The 25882-nt window shown below is 40.9% G+C and overlaps 1 protein-coding gene across 1 annotated transcript in view; it reads left to right on the top strand.

Moving 5' to 3' along the window:
- Nucleotides 1-2489: 2489 nt before the first annotated feature.
- The window catches only part of LOC137371553 (glypican-6-like), a 1268051-nt gene continuing 1244658 nt past the window's right edge, over nucleotides 2490-25882 (top strand). Inside the window, exon 1 of the mRNA XM_068034367.1 lies at nucleotides 2490-3187. Coding sequence (XP_067890468.1) covers nucleotides 3028-3187 — 160 coding nt within the window. The 5' untranslated portion in view covers nucleotides 2490-3027. The remainder of the gene's footprint in view (nucleotides 3188-25882) is intronic.

Below are 25882 nucleotides of genomic sequence, written 5' to 3' on the forward strand. Positions count from 1 at the left end.
GAAGCAAGGACTGGGTCCCTTGTTTCAACACTGTCTGCTAGCATGCAAATGTTCCAGTGCTGCCTTTCCTTGTGATAGGCCCTCTTTTATTCCCAACCACAATTTTAAGTTTTAATGTTCATGTGGCGAAATAATGTGTGCCTCAATTTTGGCAGGTGGGGGTCTGCATGACACCCCTCATACAAAATGTCCTGAACCCCATATTCAAATGTTCACGCCCTTCCTATCCCCTCTAGCATCCGCCTCCTTCTCCCCCATCCACCCCATCTCCTTGACCTTGGAGGGAATGCAGCACAGATATACTAAAATTATACCTGGACACCAAGGAATAAATTCCAAGTAGAGTTTGCACAAAGTAGGGCTATATTTCCTGGAATTTAGAAGGTTAAAGGGTGATTTGATTGAAGTTTTGAAGTTGTTCAAGGGAAATTGTAGAGTAGATAGAGAGAAACTAATTCTGCCAGTTGGGGAATATAGGACTTGGGAACATAGCCTAAAAATGAGAGCCAAACCTTTCAGGAATGAAATTAGGAAACACGCAAAAGGTGGTAGAAGTTTGGAACTCTCATCCATAAACGGCAGTTGGTGCTAGGTTAATTGTCAATTTGAAGTCTGAGGTTGATAGATTTCTTTTAGCCAAAGGTATGAAGGGACATGGGACAAAGGCAGGTATATGGAGTTAGGCATAGATCTGCTCTGAGATCATTGAATGGCAACAAAGCCTCTGGAAGCTAAATGGCCTACTCCTGTTCCTATGTTCCTCCACCTCTTCTGTATCTCCTTCTCCCCTCTACTGTCTTCTCTCTTTCATATCACTTGTTCCCTATTCCCCCTTCTTCTTCTGTTCTCCCCTTCTTTTTCCATCCTAGTCTTTTCTCTGTTCACCCTACCCTTTGTTTTTTTCCCCCAACTATTTTTCCTACCCCTCCCATCATCCTCCCTTCGTATACTGTCAGTATCAGTTGTGGCTCAGTTGATCGAGCTCTTGCCCTGAGTCAGAATGTCATGGGTTCAAGTCCCATTCCAGCAATATGAGCACAAAAATCTAGGCTGACACCTAGATTGAGGGAGTGCTGCACTGTCAGAGGTGCTCTTTTCAGATGATTGAGGTCATGTCTGTTCTCTTACATGAATATAAAAGATCCCACAGTACTGTTTTGAAGAAGAGCAGGGAGTTATCCCCGGTGCCCTGGCCAATATTTATCCCTCAATCAACACATTAACTCGTCATTATTGCATTGATGTTTATTGAAATTTGCTGTGCACAAATTGGCTGCAGCCTTTCCTACAGTACGACAGTGACTGCACTTCAAAAAGTAGTTCATTAGCTGTACAGCACGTTGGGATATGCTGAAGTCATGAAAGGCACAATATAAATGCAAGTCTTCATGTTTTTCCCTCCTGTTCCCTTCCCACTCTCCTATTTTCTTCCTCATTCATTTCCCCCTTTCTCATCCATCTTCCTCTCCCCTTTTTCCCACACTCTTCCAACCTCCCCATTCCTATTGCCCTGACTGATTTGTGTTCCCCATCTTTATTCCTCCCTCCAGCATCCCTATTCTCCCTTATCTTCCCTCTCCTACTATTCCTCTGCCATTATTCCCTCCTCTGCTCTCCCTCACTTCTGCACCCACTTCCCCTCCCCTTTCCCCCCACTCATTTCCCCATTCTCTTATCATGATCCTTTTACTCTTCCCATGTTCCTCCCCCTTCTCCATTTCCCCTCCAAAAACGTCCCTGTTCCTCCCCTTTCATTGTGCCAAAACATTCCTTGTGTCAACTTGTTCTGTTGGTTACTCATATCTGGGTCAAAGAGTTGTGGTTTCCTCGAAGCTTGAGTTCATAATTTGAGATAACATGCTATTGAAGGATGCAGTGTTTTTGCAGCTGCCCTGTTTGCCTGTTAAGTCAAGTAGATTCTAAAGATTTCATAGCAGGCTCTGTCGAAGAACAGGGACAGTGCCCTCTGATTTGGCAACATTCTACCCTCAACCAACACCAAAAAACAGATTAACTAGTCATTCATCTCATTGTTTTTTTGTGGGATTTTGCTGCCTGCAATATGACTGCTGTCTTTGCCTATACAACAGTTTTTGCACTTCAAAGTAATTCATTGTAGGTGGAATGAGATGTGGTAAGGCACTAAACCAATTCCAGTTTATTTTTCCGAGAAGGGTGACGTTTTAAAATAAACATTATAATTATCTTCCCACTGCAGCTTTGGAGTGGGGGTTGGGGTGGCACTAAAGGAGATAGAGCAGGTCTGTATTCACAGGCTGCTGCTGTGCAGTCATGCATCAAGACAGTTTCATAGCGCAGCAGGTCTTTAGCAGCTCCATGAACTGCCTTTACTCACTAACTACTGGCAAGAAATCGGCCGTCCCCTTTAAAAAAAAATGAGGTTTAGAAATGTCACTTTAAATCTACAGTGCAAATGAACTTGTTTGTAGTGAAATATTGTTGCAGAACACATTTACCTGACAAGAATACAATGTGTATGAAAGATACGGTTAGGAATTTGACATGCGACTTATTTCCTTCCGGCGTGAATTGCACATGAGTAGTCCAGTCCGGGCTTTGCCTTGTACTCTGTTCCTCTGATCTGAGAGCATCCAGAGGCGGAGGGTTTTTTTTTAGATTCCTGGCTCTCTCTTACTCTGAGCTCTCAGTCTCAGCCTGTCCGAGTGAACTTCGCAGATCAGGCACACATCAGGATTTCATCCACACACACGGGATCCATGAGGGTGGGCTCAGCTCTTCAACATTCAGAGTGTATCGGTGGAGGACAAAGAGGCCACTTCTTGCCTTTTTAGTAGTCACTCCTAGATTATATATACATATATGTATGTACGTACGTACGTACAATCTAATCTACAGCCGGCAGAAACATAGTGGAAACCAGCGACCGCTACCTGGAGAAATCGCCTCAGCTCCCGAGAGCGGTGCTTGACAGGACTTTTAAGGGGAGTTCGTCAGGGTTTAGGCTGGGGCAAAAAAGTGGATTTTCAAAACCTAAAAGCGCACATCATGTCCTGGATTTCTGCTCTTTTGGCGGTGCTTTGCACTTTAACTGTGTTTTGTGGTTCGGTCCTGGCTGATGCGAAAGCTCGGACCTGCTCTGAGGTGAGACAAGCTTACAGTGCGAAAGGATTCAGCCTCAGCAACATCCCCTACCAAGAGATCTCGGGTAAGGACACTTTAAACCTTGACAGTAGCTCTCTCCAATGGTGCGGCCAACTTACACAATGGTCCAGAAACTTAGTGCTGCCTTTTAAGGTGCACTACAAGTTGGAGCTTTTTTAAAACTTCATTCAGTTTAACTGTGGTTATTGTTGAATATAATGAAACTGTTTGGGTTTAGTTCTGAAGGTTTGAATTTGAATTACAACGTCGAAAAACAGCACCTTTTTCGTCCATAGTTAAAGGGTTTCACATCACACAATGGTTAAAGGATGATTTTACCCGCTCAACAACTTTTTTCATGTTACTGTACCAGGGATGAAAATCATCCTTTAATGAGTTATTAGATGTCAAACACAAGACCGATCATGTGCTGTTGAGTATTTTTACCAGTACTCAGGGCAGTACCACAGCAGTCAAACGCTTCAAAAATGTTTGCAGGCTTCCAGGTCAATATTTAACCGGGACTAACTTCACTGAAAATGAAGCCAATATATTGCTGTATATATATATATATGAACTGTGTGTTTTGTTTTGTGGGTAGGGAAGGGAATCTTTAATGTGCTTGTGGGGCTTGGGCCAATATAGGAGGACCCAAACAGTAAGTGTCTACATATACCAATGCTAATTAATTTTCTGAGAATTTTGTGCAAAATTGCTTTATAATTATTTCCTTCATTATAAATTTCTATTATTTCAGTAGAAAATGCCTAGAGCAAAGGTGAGTAGTGGGGCTATTACCAAGAACAATAAATGTGTAATATCGGAGGTACAACATTCGAATGACCCCTGCCTGATGATCCTGCTTGCTAGGCACATAAATTCTACAGCAGGATTTAAAAATGCAAATGCACAAATGATTCTGAGTGGCTTATATCTTGGTATTGTTCTTGACCAGTTCTAACTTACGTCAAACATACTTTGTGCATAAGTATAAAGAGCGAAAACTATATTTGCACATATTGAGAATTAAGTTTCCTCCTGTATTTAAATCTGATTACAGTTTGATGGTCTTTTAATAATACTATGAAATAGTAACTGAGACTGGCTTAAATTAGAATGGATGCTGATACTGGTAGTCCTGGAATGGGAAGAGATATGGTTTACGTTCTCAAATGAGACTTGCTTTGGAAGTCAGATAATATAAATCTAAACCTGAGAGTTTTACTTTTTAAATCAATAACTAATACAACTGTATGCATATAGTACAACTGTGTTTTCAACTAAAATTATTTTACTATAATCACTTACTATCACATATTAAAGTCCCCTATTGTCTCCCCGCTATTTTGTGCCATCGGAACATAACATTCAAGATTGTATACTGTTTTACTTCCTACTTTTATTATGTGGTTTTGATCAGATTTACACTGTAATATGCTTAGCATTGCCATTGGAACCCAGTAAACAGGTAACTCCATCAGATTTTTGTAAGAAGTCTCTGGTTGCTGTGACAGTGATGGTTCCAAATTTCCAGAGGGCGGAATGTGCTTGATATTTCTAACTGTGCTTCCATTGGGTTTCATTCACCACCTATTCAGACTACTGAAATGTTGGCACTGAAATTGTTTATACATCATGTTGATAGTCTTCCAAATATGAACTCAGAAAACAAATTATATCCAACTGTCATATAAGGAGTAATTCTTATTTATAGCTGTACTGATCAATTTTTGGACAGTATTTCATATAAACTAACCAGTGCTTATTGTATACACAGAAACATTTAGATGTGATGCAGACGTTCTGAACTTATGGTAACATTAAAATAGTAGAAATATGGAGAATTAATTATAGGGGTAATGCCAGCTGTTCTTAATTTTGCTCTAGGCTCACCATCAGCTGTATCTTTTCAGTAATCTCAGGGAAGCAAGATCAACCATCTTACCTCATGGAGAATTGCTTGATATAAAAGTATCCATACTGTTTAACACTGTGATAGATTCCTTTTCTTGTCCGTTACAGGTAGCATTTAGTTATTCATGAATCTGTTCAACAGACTTTATGGAGAACACCCTTTGACCTTCATTCTATAAGATGGAAGTGGCAAATAATATATAAAGAAGGAGTATCTCTTGAGTGTCCTTAACCATCATGGTTCCCTGTGCTAATCTAGGCTGTGTAATTATGTCTGTGAAGTGGCGGTGGCCTAGTGGTAAATGGAGAACTGAGCATTTATCATGAGCTTCAATTATGAGCATTTAATTAATGGATCCACTGGGTCCTGGGAGCAGTTTCTTTTTGATTTAGCAGTATGATGTACATGTTCATATAAAGGCCGTGTCCCTACAATTGAGCTCTACCAATGCTTTGAAAGAAAGAGTGTGAAAATTGTTTGAGAATTCTGTGGTACACTGAATTTTTAAAAACTGGTGGATCTCCTCTGGCATTGCTTCTGGATTTGTATGTATCAGACGTGTTTCAGAATACGGTTAGATTATATTTTATTGAGCAACAAAACAAAGAAACAACTCAATGCAATCACCAGCCCAAGCAATGATAAAATGGAGGATAAAATGGTTTCCGAAGGAGCCATTATTTAGGACATTTAAGATTTAACAATATTCATCAATAGAAATTTATAATTAAATGGAATACATATGATTTAACTTTTATTTAGTTAGTAAATAAGCTGAACTTACTGTACTGTGGGGGAGCTTAATAATTCAAAAAGTAATAAATAAAATGATGCTGAAGTCTTTGCACCAGGTTGGCCATCATTGATCTGGACAATGGGGTAGCTTAATGACCACTTACTGACCAAATTATTGGTCAGTTGTATTATCCTAATACACTTGCTGGTGGCGAAGGCTGCCTTTTTTTTAATCTGCCTGATTGAGGGAGTAGATGGAAGGCAGGGCCCCAGACGGCTTTCTGGCACAGAGATTAAGTGGGAGACATGGCAGAACCTAACAGTAGGGTCTAAGTGACCAGAAACATATGCAGAGTTGGAAGCACTCACCATTTTAACACATTTTCCTGGTTGGTTAAGGTACTGAAGGTTAAATTAACGGGCAACTGCCATGATTGATGTGTCTATGTCAATTATCTTTGTGTAATGTGATTGGTAAGACAAGGAGTTGCAATAATCACTCATAAAAATATTAATAATGTAATGAGCCAAATTGTGCTGGAGCAGGTTATCTCACGGCATGCACCGTTAAATATTGTTCTGCACCGTTCAGCTCAAAATTGTATTGCACTATGACTTGCTGAAAGTGCGAGTTAATAATGCTCTAGTGAGGGCAACATGGTATCTGGGACCTTGGTGGACAGCAGGACCAACAGTCTATCTCCTGAACGAAGGAGATTTAAGAATTGTAAAAGAAACAGAGGAACGACGGCAAAAGAGGGTGAATTAGTCAAATTGGGTACAGAAAGTGAAATAAAGAGAAGGAAAGATTAAATTAAGATAGAGAAAACAAGGAAGGAAAAGTAAGAACAAAATGTACTATTTAAAATTTTTAAAATCTCGAACAGTTTACGATATGCTGGAATGAGACTCCATAGTTTGACTAGTTTTCTTTCCGGGCTGGAAAGATTGTTTGGCAGTCATTAGCAACGATCACATCATTAAAAGGGTACTTACACTATTAATTCTGAGCCTTAACTTTCTGTGGCGAATTTAATGGGCAATTAATGTACAAAAAGAGCAAGTTCTTCAAAATAACGGAGAGGCTAATGGTGAGATGCCGTTTGTGCGAGACAAACGGAAGAGTAATTTAAATCGACCAACAAGTTCTAGAGATTTGCAACTATGTATTTTGTCTCCACCTGATCATTTGCACCGCTTCAGGCATACGCCTGCTGAAATCCTCAGCTGTCATTTACATAGCCTCACCCCCATGCAAATGGCCAGCCTGTGCCAAGTTTCCTGCATTTTTGACAGTAAAGCGCTTGTCCAGATTTAGTCCCAAAATTTAGGCACAGCACTGTTGGAGGTCAGTAATGTGTTTGATTCTATGGTGGGTAGACATTGTTTTTACAATGAGGAGAAACAACAACTACTACTTCTAAAACAAAAGGTATTTTCCTTCTTCCATGGGTGAAGTGTAATATTTTTCTGAAGAAACCTGAATACAATAAAATTACTGGCAGTACAGCACAGCTCAAACTTATAGATTAAAAACAGAACTTTAAACAGACCAGTTTTCAAACATAGGAATTAATTGAGAGAACAGACAACCAATATATTAACTGGTTATTTTTATGTTTTTAGTTGCAATATGGATTTTTGTCAAAAAAAATAAGTATTCTTGAGTTGCGTTATACCCCTTTAGCAGAAAAGCCATATGTCTTCTGACTTTTAGGCCCAGAATTTCCTCAATCCTGATTATTATAAATCAAACACGAGACATTGGTTTCACTTAAAAACAGTAATTATGCCCATCAAGTGTAATTTTAACATGTAGAACATGGGATGTTTGTAGAATGATGGCGAAAGCAAGGCAAAATGATGACGTTTATTTTAATATGAATATTATTGATAGCTCATTGACGATAATTGCATTTCAAAAGTCAGATCATCTTGTTGTCAGTATGGCTAATGTTTGAATCTGCAAATCTTTGTATGACTATTTAATGATTTATTCAACAATTCAAACCAAACATAAATATTAGCAAATGCTTAACAAAAATTGGGGCTCTTTCTGGGGTAGGTGGGATCTCGACAAACAGGATGGTCTTCACCTGAACCAGAGGGGTACCAATATCCTGGGGGGGAGATTTGCTAGTGCTCTTCGGGGGGGGGGGTTTAAACTAATTCAGCAGGGGAATGGGAACCTAAATTGTAGTTCCAGTGTACAGGATGTTGAGAGTAGTGAGGTCAGGGATAAGGTTACAAGGACGCAAGAGGGCACTGGCAAGCAAGAACCTGGTTTAAAGTGTGTCTACTTCAACGCCAGGAGCATCCGGAATAAGGTGGGTGAGCTTGCAGCATGGGTTGGTACCTGGGATCTCGATGTAGTGGCCATTTCGGAGACGTGGGTAGAGCAGGGGCAGGAATGGATGTTGCATGTTCCGGGATTTAGATGTTTCAGTAAGAACAGAGAAGATGGTAAAAGAGGGGGGGGGGGGGGGGTGGCATTGTTAATCAAGGAGAGTAGTACAGCGACAGAAAGGACGTTTGAGGACTCGTCTACTGAGGTAGTATGGGCCAAGGTTAGAAACAGGAGAGGAGAGGTCACCCTGTTGGGAGTCTTCTATAGACCTCCGAATAGTTCCAGAGATGTAGAGGAAAGGATAGCGAAGATGATTCTCAACAGGGGCGAGAGTAACAGGGTAGTTGTTATGGGGGATTTTAACTTTCCAAATATTGACTGGAAATACTATAGTTCGAGTACTTTAGATGGGTCAGTTTTTGTCCAGTGTGTGCAGGAGGGTTTTCTGACACAGTATGTAGACAGGCCAACCAGGGGCGATGCCACATTGGATTTGGTACTGGGTAATGAACCCGGCCAGGTGTTAGATTTAGATGTAGGTGAGCACTTTGGTGACAGTGATCACAATTCGGTTAGGTTTACCTTAGCGATGGGCAGGGACAGGTATATACCGCAGGGCAAGAATTATAGCTGGGGGAAAGGAAATTGTGATGCGATTAGGCAAGATTTAGGATGCATAGGATGGGGAAGGAAACTGCAGGGGATGGGCACAATCGAAATGTGGAGCTTATTCAAGGAGCAGCTACTGCGTGTCCTTGATAAGTATGTACCTGTCAGGCAGGGAGGAAGTTGTCGAGCGAGGGAGCCGTGGTTTACTAAAGAAGTTGAAGCGCTTGTCAAGAGGAAGAAGAAGGCTTATGTTAGGGTGAGACGTGAAGGCTCAGTTAGGGCGCTTGAGAGTTACAAGCTAACCAGGAAGTATCTAAAGGGAGAGCTAAGACGAGCAAGGAGAGGACACGAGAAGTCATTGGCGGATAGGATCAGGGAAAACCCTAAGGCTTTCTATAGGTATATCAGGAATAAAAGAATGACGAGAGTTAGATTAGGGCCAATCAAGGATAGTAGTGGGAAGTTGTGTGTGGAATCAGAGGAGATAGGGGAAGCATTTTTCGTCAGTATTTACAGTAGAGAAAGAAAATGTCGAGGAGAATACTGAGATTCAGACTACTAGGCTAGATGGGATTGAGGTTCACAAGGAGGAGGTGTTAGCAATTTTGGAAAGTGTGAAAATAGATAAGTCCCCTGGGCCAGATGGGATTTATCCTAGGATTCTTTGGGAAGCTAGGGAGGAGATTGCAGAGCCTTTGTCCTTGATCTTTATGTCGTCATTGTCGACAGGAATAGTGCCGGAAGACTGGAGGATAGCAAATGTTGTCCCCTTGTTCAAGAAGGGGAGTAGAGACAGCCCTGGTAATTATAGACCTGTGAGCCTTACTTCGGTTGTGGGTAAAATGTTGGAAAAGGTTATAAGAGACAGGATTTATAATCATCTTGAAAAGAATAAGTTCATTAGCGATAGTCAGCACGGTTTTGTGAAGGGTAGGTCGTGCCTCACAAACCTTATTGAGTTTTTCGAGAAGGTGACCAAACAGGTGGATGAGGGTAAAGCAGTGGATGTGGTGTATATGGATTTCAGTGAGGCGTTTGATAAGGTTCCCCACGGTAAGCTATTGCAGAAAATACGGAAGTATGGGGTTGAAGGTGATTTAGAGCTTTGGATCAGAAATTGGCTAGCTGAACGAAGACAGAGGGTGGTGGTTGATGGCAAATGTTCATCCTGGAGTTTAGTTACTAGTGGTGTACCGCAAGGATCTGTTTTGGGGCCACTGCTGTTTGTCATTTTTATAAATGACCTGGAAGAGGGTGTAGAAGGGTGGGTTAGTAAATTTGCGGATGACACGAAGGTCGGTGGAGTTGTGGATAGTGCCGAAGGATGTTGTCGGGTACAGAGGGACATAGACAGGCTGCAGAGCTGGGCTGAGAGATGGCAAATGGAGTTTAATGCGGAAAAGTGTGAGGTGATTCACTTTGGAAGGAGTAACAGGAATGCAGAGTACTGGGCTAATGGGAAGATTCTTGGTAGTGTAGATGAACAGAGAGATCTTGGTGTCCAGGTACATAAATCCCTGAAAATTGCTACCCAGGTTTATAGGGCTGTTAAGAAGGCATATGGTGTGTTAGCTTTTATTAGTAGGGGGATCGAGTTTCGGAGCCACGAGGTCATGCTGCAGCTGTACAAAACTCTGGTGAGACCGCACCTGGAGTATTGCGTGCAGTTCTGGTCACCGCATTATAGGAAGGATGTGGAAGCTTTGGAAAGGGTGCAGAGGAGATTTACTAAGATGTTGCCTGGTATGGAGGGAAGGTCTTACGAGGAAAGGCTGAGGGACTTGAGGTTGTTTTCGTTGGAGAGAAGGAGGAGGAGAGGTGACTTAATAGAGACATATAAGATAATCAGTGGGTTAGATAGGGTGGATAGTGAGAGTCTTTTCCTTGGATGGTGATGGCAAACACGAGGGGACATAGCTTTAAGTTGAGGGGTGATAGATATAGGACAGATGTCAGAGGTAGTTTCTTTACTCGGAGAGTAGTAGGGGCGAAGAACGCCCTGCCTGCAACAGTAGTAGACTCGCCAACTTTAAGGGCATTTAAGTGGTCATTGGATAGACATATGGATGAAAATGGAATAGTGTAGGTCAGATGGTTTCACAGGTCGGCGCAACATCGAGGGCCGAAGGGCCTGTACTGCGCTGTAATGTTCTAATTCTAAAATAAATTACTTTACACAAAAGTGAGATGCCTGCTGCCTCCAGTTGAAATTTTCCAATGGGTTTATTGCGTTCAATGTTAAACTGTGGTAAATTGGGATATATTTTATGCATGCAATAGAATTTTTTATATTTCAATGTGATTGGATCAGGAATTCTGCGTACTGCAGATTGATCAAAAGTTTAGGAATTCTGTGCTTTATTCAGGTTTTAATTTTGATTGGCGATTTGCTTATCTGGAGTTCAGTGCACATAATTTTCCAACAGCTGTTTTCCTGATGTCAATCGTACAAATTCAAGTTGCATCTATCAAACATCTGCTTCTCCTTTTGAATTCTATAGTGGGTCTATGGAAAATATTGAAATATTAAAATAGAATTTGCAGATGAAGAACTGATAGCTTTTCACAAGGCAATCACAGTAGTATACTGTACAATTCTCCAGTTTAAACCTAGTAGCAACCTTGCTTTTCCATTTTTTCGGAAGATAGTTTACAATCTGAATTTGATATGCCATGCAGAATGGTATCAGCAATAAAACTACATAAATCAGGTCTAAGAAGTTATGAAAAATGGTACAGGTTGCAGTATCTGTTCATGATTCTCCAGTCCAGTGTGAGGGTGCAAATTAAGTTATTTATGCATTGTATACAGTGTGTGTTAGGGGAGCCATTGGCTAGTTTGCTGCTCGGACAGAAGGAGGCTCTGTTGTGCAGCGGGCAACAGTGCTAATACTGTATCACATCCTGAGAGATATTTGGAACCAGAAGAATAGACCTACAGTGAATATGTTGAGCGAAACTCTGTCCACATGGAGAGAACAGTCTTAATATTTTGATGTTTATTTTGTTCTGTGATAGCAGCAATCAAATATTCTATGTATGTCATATTGTTATGATCAGGTGAGAAAGGTATCATGGGGCCCCTCTCAGCCTTCAAGTGGTCTTACCGTAACAGGGTTTAATTTTATAAACACAGTGTTTTTAGCTCCCCCTTGGTGAATCTTTGCTCACCACTTTTTAATTATAAGGCAAAGAAACCAGCACAAACAGATTTTCTTAGGTTTAAAGAAGAAAAGTTGACATTTATTAAACTTGAACTTAAATTCTAATTCGGTTGATGCCTACAGATACATGATACGCCCATGCTTGCATGCATACACAATACACGCATGCAAATAGAGACAGAAAAGAGCAGAGGAAAAATAAAGTGGAAAAGTTTGAGGCAATATCTGAAGAGTTTTTGTTACGATTCTTCAAGCTCACTGTAGAGTCCTTGATTCTCGGCAGATCTTGCTTTTCGTTGGGGCCCAGTATTATTCTTAAACCTTATTCACTATTGGAGACTTTTCTCTCTTGGGGTTCATGTGTCTTCAGTGGATTCAGAGGCTTGTGAGAAAGAGATGGGAGAAGACAGGAGAGATCTTCCCAGTCCAGAGCAAACAGTCTTTCTGTATTCTAACTCTCTGTGGCTAGCTCAAAAGACCCTGGAACAGCCAGTTAGTCATGTGACCAGCTGGTCTAACCAGTCCTGGATTGTATCACCTTAGCATTCTCTGGAATGGTCCTCTTACACGCAAGGTGATCAAGGTCCATTGTGGGTTGAATGTGTCAGGGAATGGTCCGTTGTCCTTCCAAGCACTGTCTGTTAATATGCAAATGTATTTTCCAGCCATGGCTGATTTGTTTAACAAGTCATTTCCTCGCAACAGTTTAAAATCAATGTTCATGACAAAGTTAATGTGCCTCATTCTTGGCAGGTTGGGGCCTAGCATGATAATCTCAACACACGTGTGTAAAGACCACTTTCACTTTCAAGGAACAAACATATTTCAGTATATGAAGGTGGCCAAAACACATACTAGAGCATTCTATTCTGATTAGATTGAGGAATTTCATTGTGGAAACATATTGATATGATCGTCTTTTTTCTGGAAATATGGAACTGATGTTTTTTGCCCTTTTTAATAGTTTACAGCAGTCATCGGTTACTGCTCCAAACTCCTCTCCATGGCTACCATCATATCCCTCTCCCTGTCAGCTGGCTGACTCTAAACCAGACTGTTCGCAACCTTGGTTTTATATTTGACCTGGAGCTGAGCTTCTGATCGCATAACCGTGCATCACTAAGACTGCCTATTTCCACCTTTGTAACATTGCCCCACTTTGCCCCTGCCTCAGCTAATCTGCTGCTCAAACCCTCATTCATGTCTTTGTCACATCTAGACTTGACTATTCGATTGCACTCCTGGATGGTCTCCCTATTGTTCCCTCTGTAAACTAGAGATCATCCAAAACTCTGCTGCCTGTGTCCTAACTTGCACCAAGTCCCATTCGCTTATCACCCCTGTGATCGTGACCTACATTGGCTCCTGGTCAAGCAGTGTTTTGATATTAAAATTCTCATCCTTGTTTTCGAATCCCTCCATAGCCTCGCCCCTCCCTATCTCTGTTATCTTCTCCAGCCCCACAACGCTTCGAGATATCTGCGCTCCTCTAACTCTGGCATCTTGAGCATCCCCAATTTTAATCACTCCACCATTGCCTTTGTCCTAAGCTCTAGAATTACCTCCCTACACCTCTCTGCCTCTCTACCTCGCTTTCCTCCTTTAAGACACTCCTCAAAACCTATCTCTTTGACCAAGCTTTTGGTCATCTGACCTAACATCTCCTTATGTAGCTCAGTGTCATATTTTGTTTTATAATGTTCCTGTGACATGCCTTGGGATGTTTATTACACTAAAGGTGCTATGTATATATGTTGTTGTGGGATCATTTACCTTTGTCATAGTCACATTGGATGTCATTTGTGACTTTGCTAAGAACCGTTTGATACTGTGGCAGGGGCAGAAACTTGATCAGAAGGATTGAAACGTGGATTCCACAAGTGAACAGATATTCTGGAGGGAGATGCGGAGAGGGGAGGTGATAGCTGATCTGCTGACAGCATCCATAAATTCAGCACTGGCAGGGGCGAGTGGGACGGGGAAGAGATTGGCAAGATTAGGCCCCAGTGGGCATGCTGGACAGGAAGGTCAGTGACAATGTTGGATGGGACAGTTGGGGTTGCTACTTATAAGGAGGCAGTGACGAGTGCCTCAATGAGCCCTTCTGAGGATGCCAAAGAGAGGCACAGAGGGAAGCTATAGGCTTGTCTCAGGGAATCAAGCCTGGTTTGGTGGCAGGAGATTAGAGAAGTTGAGGAGTGTTGTAGGGTTGGGAAAAGGATATGGGAGGGCAGAGTACACTAGAGGGGAAAAGTGAAAGGAGGCATGACAACAGGAGAGAGGGATCTAGGAGGGGTAAAGAGAAAAGAAATTTAAAATAAGGTAGAAAAAAAGGTGGAAATAGAATGATAGGCTCGGGACCAGGGTGAAACCCACATGCGAATGGACACAGGGAAGACTCAAGTTACATAGGCCTGGTTATGTAACAATTATTCAGATACACATATCCTGGTAGCAAATGGGAAATTGAGAGGAGACGATAGGCAGGAGACCAGAGTTAATGACAGAGGTCCCATGGTGGGATAATGCTGACATAGGATAGGGTGGAGTTGGAATGGAGCATCGATGAGCTATTATCCACATTCGCAGGTGAGTGAAATCCAGAAGCTGATTGAAGGATAGAGGCACTGATGGAGATATTTCAGTGTGAATGAAGATCCAGGGCGTGGGCAGAATCCGTCATGGGACAGAAAGGTGATGGGTTGGAGGTTCCCATAAGATCTAGAAGTGGCGGAGAAATGTACTTCGACCCAGGAAAGTGAGTCTCTGGCCAGGAAGTAGGCTGTAGTTGAAGCTGAAAAACCAGTCGAACCAGTGACCAGTCACAGGCTGAGCAGAGAAGGGCAGCAGTGGGGAAGGGCTGTAAGCTGATCAGAGTTACTTTAAAATATAAGCAACAGATCAGCAGATTGGAGATACAGCAACTGAATTTTATGGTGTAGTCCAGTGCAGAAGTCCAAGGATCCAGTTACATCCAGGGAAGTCCAGGAATTTAGAAGCCAAATTTGGGAAAAGATTCAGTGCTCATGAAGAAAAGCAAAGAGCAGGCATGGTCGGGGGATGGGCAGTGGCAGTTGAAACTTGTATTAGGACTAAAATGCTCTGACTATTAGAGCCAGGGGACTTAAACAGTGGCAGAGAGGAGCTTGGGGAAGAAAGGACAAAGGATGGCAATGGATGATCAAAGATAGAGGTGCACAATAAGGAGCTGACTGTTCAGGAGCCATCTTGAATCTTTCCGAACAACCTTACTTTACATAATGCCTTTAAAATGCAACCATTTATCCTCAACATTTGAAGATTACTAAATTTGGCAGTATTAATTGAAAGAACAAAAGAAAGAAAGACTAGGTGGAATCTTTTCAAATGTAAATGACTAGTTTTCTTATCCCAGTCAAAACATTCATATCAAACAAAGGATACCCAACTTAAGACTGCATTTAGGGCTCATGAAGAACTATTCAAACAAGATTACCATTTGTATTTTGTACTGGCATCAGTTGGGATTTGAATGCAGAGATTCTCGTACCCCAACTTCACAACCCTCTGAAAAGCTGATACAAAACAAACTCAAACATTCTTATATGCATTTTTTTTGGATCACAACGGATCATAAATAGAAATTCTATGTACACTGTTCCAAAAATTCCCAGTGAAATGGTCTGATTTGATTTAATCTGTGGAATATTTGAAAAAGATGAAAGGGTTAAAAATGCAGCTCCTACCACAAATGATGTGAGAAAATGTATTTCCATTAGCCATAAAATGCAATATATTCATTGCACTGGTATAAAAGTTGCACATGAGATTGTTAATCCTGATGTAAATGTTACACTGGGGGCTCTTAAATTATTAAATAAATGGGCATAAAAATACAACTACTGCATTCGATTTAATAGTAACTCAAGGTAATAATACTGTTGCAACAAGTCACTTAGACCATGAATTGAATGCTATTTGAAGGAGCCTGTGATGTTGTCCCTTGTATGACTTGTCTCTCCTTGGGTTTTCCCAAGCAAAAGCGTATCCAACATTGCCCTCACCCTGATGGCCACCTTTGTGTGCGGCTGCATCAAACCACGCATAGACCCTTGGTACGCAAACACCAAGTGTCACTATGTGCTGAGTTTCTACTTACCCTGGTGTTGCAAAGAATGGGTCTGGCCACATTGTCGCGGAACATTCCATTCATTTGGACTGTGCCATACCACCTGTCCCTCATGGAGAAGTTTGTACAGAAAAACACCTTTGACCACAAGTCCATCAGGCAGTGGTCCATATGTCTTTGAGGCCCTACAGGAAATGAAGATGGTGCATCCTATCGGTTGGTTCCCAGAGAAGACAGTCAAACTCATTTGGTAGAATATCTCCTCACCAGAACTTTCTAACGAGCGCCAAGACGTAACTTGGCTGGTGGTGAGAAGGGCTGTAGTGATTTATGACTTTAACCCCTTATAGGGACTAAACCAAATCAGGCGTACATCCCTATGAATCTCCTTTAATTAAGTTCAAACCAGACAAATTCTTATAGACACTTATTTGGGTCCAAAGAATTGAACTAGTTTTCCTTCAAAGAAAGAAAACTAACAGAGAATATTGCCATCTTTCGGATAGCCTATTTTAAAAAATAATTATGGCGAAGTCATAAATATCCCAGATATCGTAAGTGTTCTGGGAAACTCTCTTCAATACTTATCTCTCCACTTAAAGAGACACAGAGAGGGGGTTCTTGTAACTGTATACAGAACACTACATGAGTCGAGTTATTAACTTTATATATTTATTATTTTATTTAGAGATACAGCACTGAACAAGGCCCTTCGGCCCACCGAGTCTGTGCCGACCAAGAACCACCCATTTATACTAACCCTACAGTAATCCCATATTCCCTACCATCTACCTACACTAGGGGCAATTTACAATGGCCAATTTACCTATCACCCGCAAGTCTTTGGCGGTGGGAGGAAACCGGAGCACCCGGCGAAAACCCACGCGGTCACAGAGAGAACTTGCAAACTCCACACAGGCAGTACCCAGAATTGAATCCAGGTCCCTGGAGCTGTGAGGCTGTGGTGCTAACCACTGTGCCGCCCTATTAAAGAATTGAACATGCAATACACTTTTAAGTGGATAAGTATATCACAATATCAAATATTACTAGGAGATGTAACACAATCTTATTTCTAAAATAGAATCCAAAAGTTCAGCCTTGACATTGTTACAGCAAAATATCTTAGAATATCCATCAAAATTTAAAGTAAACTTTTACCTTAAATTCCCCTAGTAAGCGATAGGGTGCGTAGTATTGATGAGGAATTCAACACTTCTAATTTTTGCTTCAGTAACTCTCATGTTTATACTGTTTGTAAGTTATCATCTGACCTTTTAGCATATAGGTGTTACCTTGCTGTGTGTGTTTTTCCTGCTTTTGAGATCCATATATGATAATATCATTAACTATCATGTCCACTTAATATTTTGCTGGAAACCCCTTGCTCTTGAAGTTGTGAGCATTTACCTCTCAAAATGTCTATAAATTGGCTTTACTTGGCATCTGTTTTGTAAGTACTATTCCATTTTATTATTTTATTTATAATTGCCTTTTATGCTACCTTGAACCATCTTTTGAGTCAATCTGTCGACATTTTACTAACACTATCAATTAACTAAGTTTATTGCTGCCTCTTACTGATGTCACACAGGATGTTTCACCATCTATTGTAACAGGGACTTTGAAATACCTTGAAATTTCTAACTCTACCTCCTTAAAAGGGAATGTCAGTGAGTCTTGAAAACTGACCATTTATTCAATCTTTAATTCTAAAAGGTATAATATATTAACTATATCTAAATTCTACTTAATTAAGCCTATTATATCTATGTTTCATCACAGGGCCCTCCCCATCAGATCCTTCCTGCACGCCAGGAGTCTCGCCACCTCTGCACGCTGCCCTTGAGACAGCTGCGATGGGGAAGAGACTATTGCCCACCTCCTTCTGGAATGCATTCCAGATCCCAACCACTCACTATGTAAAAAAAAAACTTTTCCTCATGTCACCTCTGGTTCTTTTGCCAATCACCTTAACTCAGAGTCTCTGGTTTTTGACCCTTCCACCAACACAAACAGTTTCTCTTGACCTACTCTGTTCAGACCCATCATGATCTTGAAAACTTCTCTTAAATATGCTGTCGACTTTCTCTTCTGTAAAAAGGACAGCCCTAGCTTTGTCAATCTATCCTCATAATTAAAGTCTCTCAGCCCTAAAACCATTCTCGGAAATCTTTCTTGTACCCGCCCCAATGCCTTCACATCCTTCCTGAAGTGTGGTGTCCAGAATTCGACATAATACTCCAGTTGAAGCCAAACAAGTGCTTTATAAAAGTTCACCATAACTTCCTTATTTCTGTCCTTTGTCCCTCTGTTTATTAAGCCCAGGATCTTGTATGCCTTTCTGAAACTGCCCTGCTACTTTCATATAGCCCAAGGCCCCTCTGCTCCTGCACCCACTTTAGAATTATATCCCCTATTTTATATTGCATTTCCTTGTTCTTCCTCACAAAATATTATCATTTCACATTCCTTACATTAAATTTCATCTGCCACATGACTGCCCATCCCACCAACCTGTTTATGTCCTCTTGATGTCTATCACTATCTTCCTCACAGTTCACAATACTTGCAAGTTTTGTGTCATCTGCAAATTTTGAAATTGTGGCCTGCATACCCAAGTCTAGGTCATTAATTCCGTTCCGATGAAGGGTCACTGACCCGAAACGTTAACTCTGCTTCTCTTTTCACAGATGTTGCCAGACCTGCTCAGTGGTTCCAGCATTTCTTGTTTTTATTTCTAGGTCATTAATGTAGATCAAGAAAGGCAGTGGCCCGAAAACCGACCAATGGGCAACCCCACTCTAAAACCTTCTTCAGTCCAAAAAACAACCATTCACACTAATCTCTGTTTCCTTTCATTCAGACAACTTTGTATCCATGCTGCCACTGTCCCTTTCATTCCATGGGCTTTAACTTTGCTGACAAGCCTGTTATGTGGTACTTTATTAAACGCCTTTTGGAAGTCCATGTATACCACATCAACTATATTACCCTCATCAACCGTCTCTGTTACTTCATCAATAAACTCAAGAATAGTAGAACATGATTTACCCTTATCAAATATCTGCTGACTTTCCTTAATTCATCCACGTTTGTCCAAGTGACTGTTAACTTTGTCCTGGATTATCATTTTTAAAAGCTTTCCCACCACCGAGGTTAAACTGATTGACCTGTAGTTGCCGGGTTTATCCTTTCACTGTTTTTTGAACAGAGGTGCAACATTTACAATTCTCCAGTTCTCAGGCACCCATATCTAAGGAGGATTGGAAAATTATGGCCAGTGCCTGTGCAATTTTTACCCTTACTTCCCTCAGTATTCTCGGTTGCACCTGTTCTGGTCCTGGTGACTTATCAATTTAACTGCACCCAGCCGTTCTAATATTGCCTCTTTATCAATTTTTAGCCCATCCAGTGTCTCAATTACCTCCTCTTTCACTACAACTTTGGCAGCACTTTTTCCTTGGTAAAGACAGATGCAAAATATTCATTTAGTACTTCAACCATGCCCTCTGTCTCCATGCATAAATCCCCTTTTTGGTCCTTAATCAGTTCTACTCCTTTTACCACTCTTTTACTATTTATTTGCCTGTAGAAGACTTTTGGAGTCCCTTTTATGTTGGTTTCCAGTCTCTGCTCATACTCTTTTACTGCTCTTATTTCTTTTACATACGATGAATAAGCAAAATTTATCAATGTATTGGTTCCCTTTTCACATTCTTACTCTTATTATTCTTATTCCTACTTTTTCTTTTTCATGCTTTTGTTTCTGCTTTGTTTTTCTGCTTTTCTGTGCTGTGTTAACTGCCCCACCCTTCCTGGTTTAAGGAGGCGTTATGTTTGTTGGATGGGGTTGGTAAATCTTTCTTTTGTATTTGCTAAACAGCATGCCACAACGTAGAGGCAACATTCCTTTTGAAACAAATCATGAACACTTAATTGTTTGGATGTACATTGTCACAGTTAAGATGAACAACCTGCTGTTCTTCACCAGCAATTAGGACCATCTTTTAATTCTCTGACGAGTGGAGTCCCGCAGGGGCCTCAACATTTTACAATTTATATCAATGATTAGATGAGGGGAGCGATGGCATGGTAGCTAAGTTTGCAGATGACACAAAGATAGGTAGGAAAGTATGTTGTGAAGAGGACATAAGGAGCTTGCAGACCGATATAGATACGTTGAGTGAGTGGGCAAAAATCTGGCAGATGGAGTATAATGTGGGAAAATGTGAAGTTGTTCACTTTGGCAGGAGGAATAAAAAAGCAGAGTATTTCTTAAACAGAGGACGACTGCAGAACTCTGAGGTGCAGAGGGATCTAGGTGTTCTAGTGCATGAATCACAAAAGGTTAGTACACAGGTACAACAAGTAATAAAGAAGGCTAATGGAATGCTATCCTTTATTACGAGAGGAATTGAAAATAAAAGTAAGGATGTTATGCTTCAGTTATACAGGGCATTGGTGAGCCCACATCTCGAATACTGTGTGCAGTTTTGGTGTCCTTATTTAAGGAAGGATGTGAATATGTTGGAGGCGGTTCAGAGAAGGTTTACTAGATTGATACCTGGAATGAGCAAGTTTTCTTATGAGGAAAGGTTGGACAGACTGAGCTTGTTTTCACTGGAGTTTAGAAGAGTGAGGGGAGACTTGATTGAAGTATATAAGATCCTGAACGGTCTTGACAGGGTGACTGTGGAGGGGATGTTTCCTCTTTTGTGTGAGTCCAGAACTAGGGGACACTTTGAAAATTAGGGGTCGCTCTTTTAGGACAGAGACGAGGGGAAATTCTTTCTCTCAGAGGGTTGTGCGACTTTGGAATTCTCTGCCTCAGAAGGTGGTGGAGGCAGGGTCATTGAATAATTTGAAGGTGGAGGAAGATAGATTCTTGTTACGCAAGGGAATCACAGGTTATCGGGAGTAGATGGGAGTGTGGAATTCGAGACAGAAACAGATCAGCCATGATCTTATTAAATAGTGGAGCAGGCTCAATGGGCTAAATGGCCTACTCCTCCTAATTCACATGGTCGTATCATTTAATTTACAACTTCTGACCATCACTTTTATGTTGAGTTCTGTTTTTTCCTTGGTTTCCGACAAATTACTTGTTCATCCCTTGTTTTTAATCCTTTCAAACAAGATAATTACAGATGAAGAAGGTTATTTGATGCACCTTAGTTCATTCACCCAGAAAGATCTTGATTTCCTCCCTCCTTTATAGCTTTTCAATTGTTTTTTAAATGCCTCCAGTACTTTTGTCTTCACGCCTATATTTGGGAGAATATTCCATTCATTAATCACTATTTTTGTGAGAGCAGAACTTCCTGGTATCGATCCTAAATTTGCCTTTTTCTAGTTTGAGTTTCGTCTCCTTGTCCTGTGCTTGCAGTTTAGTTTAGAGCAATTTTCTGGACAGACTTTTTACCATACCATTAATATCTTACCACTAACTAAAAGCCTTGTGATTTTTCTCTCGCTTCTGTCTTGATGATCCAAACTTGACGCTCCGATCAAACCAGAGGACATTGTATATTTTGATCACAACAACAACTTGCATTTATATTCCACTTTTAATGTAGCAAAACATCCCAAGGTGCTTCACAGGAGCATTATCAAATAAAACTTGACACCGAGCCAGATAAGGAGATATTACAGCAGATGACCAAAAACTAGGTCAAAGAGGTAGGTTTTAAGGAGAGGTTTAGGGAAGGAATTCCAGATCTTCAGGCCTTGGCCCAGTCACCAATGGAGGAGTGTTTAAAATTGGGAATGTGCGAGAGGCCAGAATTGGAGGAGCACAGATACCTGAGGGTTGTAAGGCTGGAGGAGATGGGGGAGGAGCGAGGCCATGGAAACAAGAATGAAAATCTTAAAATGGAAGTGTTGCTTAAATTTAAGTTAGCAAGCAGAGGGCTGATGGGTGAATGGTACATGGCAAGTGTCAGGATATGGGCAGCAGAGATTTGAATGAGCTTAAGTTTATGTAGAGTGGAAGATTGGAGGCTGCCAAGAGTACGCCGGAATAGGCAAGTCTAGAGATAACAAAGGAATGGATTAGGGTTTCCGCAGCAGGTGAGGTGAGACGGGCAGAGTTGGGCAATGTTACAAAAGTGGAAATAGGCAGTCTTAGTGATGGTGGGGCAGTTGGAAGCTTATTTTGGGGTCAGATACGACACCAAGGTTACAAACAGTTTTGGCCAGCCTCAGACAGTTGCCAGGGAGAGAGGGAGTTGGTGGCTAGGGAATGGAATTTATAGTGGGGACAAAAGATAATGACTTCGGTTTTCCCAATATTTAGTTAAAAGCAAAAGAAGGGGGACTTGCATTTATCTCGTGCTTTTCACGACCACTGGACGTCTCAAAGCGCTTTACAGCCAATGAAGTACTTGAAATATGGTCACTGTTATAATTTAGGAAGCGCAGCAGTTAATTTGCAGACAGTAAACTCCCACAAACAGCAATGTGATAATGTCCATATAATCTGTTGTTTTTTGATGTTGATTGAGGGATAAATATTGGCCAGGACACTGGGGATATCGCCCCTGCGCTCCTTCGAAATATTGCCATGGGATCTTTTACATCTACCTGAGCAGGCAGACAGGGCCTCAGTTTTTACATCTCATCCGAAAGACAGCACCTCCCACAGTGTGGCACTCCCTCAGTACTGTACTGAAGTGTCGGCCTTGATTTTTGTGCTCAAGCCCTGGATCGAACTTGAACGTGGAACCTTGTAACTCAGAGGCAAGAGTGCTACTAACTGAGTCATGACTGACACTCTAGTTGAAGGAAATTTCTGCTTATCATTATTTCCTTGGATATGTGTTCTACTCACTTGGTTACAGAGTTCAACATTCTATTGGCTATATTGATTGCTGCTGTCCTTTAGTTGGACATGTTAAGTCTACTAAGACTCCTTAAACTTCATTCTTTGCTCTTTTGGTACCGTTCATTGAGCCGCATGAGGAGATATTAGGGCAGATGAGAAAAACTTGCTGAAAGAGGTAAGTTTTAAGGAGTGTCTTAAAGAAGGAAAGATAGGAGGAGAGGTTTAGGCAGGGAATTCTAGATCTTAGGCAACTGAAAGCACGGTTGCAAATAGTGGAGCAATTAAAATTGGGGGTGGACAAGAGGCCAGAATTGAACACTAAAATAAAAGCAAAATACTGCAGGTGCTAGAAATCTGAAATAAAAACAAAAAAGTGCTGGAAATACTCAGCAGGTCTGGCAGCATCTGTGGAGAGAGAAGCAGAGTTAACGTTTCAGGTCAGACCTAAAACGTTAACTCTACTTCTCTCTTCACAGGTGCTGCCAGACCTGCTGAGTATTTCCAGCACGTTTTGTTTTATTAGGCCAGAATTGGAGGTGTGTTTATATCTCAGAGGGTTGTGCAATACCCCAATTTTTTCCCCTACATTTTACACTTATCTATATTAAATTTCATCTGGAATTGTTTTGCGCACTATGTATTTTGGCCAAATCATTCTATAACTCCTGGACTAGCTCCTCTGATCCATTTGCCTTTCCCAAGTTGACATCAGTTGCAAATTTGACCAACTTACTCTGTGTTTCTGAAGACAAGGGAGCCAATTTTAACAGCCTCCTTCTGACATTAGTGGAGCAGTAGTGGCCGGAAAATGGCATTGGGCCATTTACTGCTCTGTTAATGCTTGTGCTTTAGTTGCTGATATCTTGGGTAGTGTGCTGGGAAGGGAGACTGGACCACCTACCTGTTTGAGGTAGGAGGCCACTTCTGATGTGTAAATAGGGTTTCTGTGACATACGTAAGGTCCTGATTGAAACTGAGGTACAAATCGATAGCAAGTACACTCTCAACCCATTTATGCTGCTGAATTGCTTATCCAGGGGTCTTTAAAATTTTCAAAGGAGCCAGCTAATTTCCGGCCCTCCCCAACTGGCGAGTTACCTTGGATCTCGGTGTCAATTGTCAGGCATGCTCCATCCGTTGTGTGCCTACACTTAAAATCGGCCCCAAGTAGTGGCACCAAAACGAATCTCTGTGGCACCCTACTTTGTACTGTCTCTACTCTTGCTTTCTCTTTTTCACACTATGACACCTCTTCAGTAGGTAATTGTGCTCTTTTTTTCCCAGAATTTGTTCTTCTGATATCAGTGAAACCAGAAGCTTAAGCGAGGATTGTACTTCTTGGTAAAGACTGGAAATAGATTGAAGTGCAGTAGAGAAAAGAGACACTAGAGAAACCCAACAGTATTATTGAAAATTTAAGGGGATGGAAAGAGAACAAACAGAAGTCATTTACACACCCGCTGCACGAGAAATAGCACAGGGAAGATAGAAAAAACAGGCCAGTATTGAAATGGATGAGCACTTGATAGCAGCAAGTAATGCTTCAGTGATCTCTTGTATTACAATCCTTATTGTATAATACTAGGATGCAAGTAAGCTGGTTGTGAGGCAGCATTACATTGGGATAGTTTTGATATAATTAAACAAACTGACAAAACTTGTAAGTGTAAAGTGCATGATGCTGACTTAATTTATTGCTTCAGCACATTTTAAAAAAACTTAGTAAAAATCTCTTTAGATCAGCTGATCTAGGGAATTAGTTTTCAGTGATATAATTTGAAACTTCCAGCAAGGTTGGCATTTAAGAGATTCCCAGATAAAGCTGTTAATGTGTAAATCTTTAAACAGAGCTGAAGAAATATCTGTGTAGGAATAGGATTAGGGGTGATAAGAATAAATGCAGATAGAGAGAATTGATTGTGTGAAACATGATAATTCATGACCTGTTGGGGTGAAGAAATTGTCATTCCAAGGAAAGAGAGTGGTTAAGAATAAATAATAGAAGTATGATCAGCAAATGGGCATGGATAAATAAATGTAAATCTCAATTAAATAGTGATTTCTCCACCTCAGTTCAGCTTATTTTATTACTTCCAACCAGAGAGATTATACATTATTGTATCAATGTGAAACGCATTCTTTACAAAAATGGACCAGGGTCAGTGGGATTTGAGGATTTTTCTGGCCTGTTGTCTCCTTTGCCTGAGTGGTAGGAGTAAATAAGCAGCTTCACCAATTTAAAATGGTATTAGCAAATCTAACTTCATAAACAAACAATGGACGCATGCAGGCATAGAAAGGTTTTCAAGGTCTTTCTCTTTGTGAGTCTGTTGTGGTTGAAAGCTTTTTAACTGCTTTAACAACTAACAGACGTAATGTTTCATACAGTTTGTTACTTAGGTGCTATGAAGTGCCATCGACCTGCATTTCTGTTAATGACTAGAGGAAGTTGTAACAAAAAGCACTGTTCAAAGAAAATTAAAATTGTATTGAGCTTCATCAGTGAAAATATGAAATGATTTTTGATGTCTAATATTTTGCGACTAAACGGTTTTTGTTAGACATGGGGCCAACATTTTTAAATCTTTGAAAAAGTAGATGCAGGTCAAGAGAAAGCATTAATGGATTTATTGACACTGCTCTAAGATTTACTATTCATCAAAAAAAAATGCTGGTAGGAAGTTTGAAAATAGAATTTAACTTGTTCAGGCCATTAATCAGAAGGGAGCTCATGCAACATTACATATTTATTGTGTCACATTAGAAGATCAGTATATAATCCCCAGTCAGACCTGATGAGTGAGCATAAGGATGGCAAATAATTGAGCAGCAGGAGAGCAATGAATAATAAAGGATTTTTGAGTAAGATTGGCCATGTATCAGCCAGGCATATTGAAGGAGAAGAAACCCAGACGGCATACTCAAGAATTGCAGTGAATTTGCTAGAGTTGAGTAAAATCACCTAGGCAGGAGGATTAGTGCAGGAGGAAGCTTGATCTTACCAGGGAGTCTGTACCATCTTGGTATTAGCGGCACAGGGACAGCAGCAGTTCAA

This window comes from Heterodontus francisci, chromosome 6 (assembly GCF_036365525.1).
Source record: "Heterodontus francisci isolate sHetFra1 chromosome 6, sHetFra1.hap1, whole genome shotgun sequence".
Lineage (NCBI taxonomy): Eukaryota > Metazoa > Chordata > Chondrichthyes > Heterodontiformes > Heterodontidae > Heterodontus > Heterodontus francisci.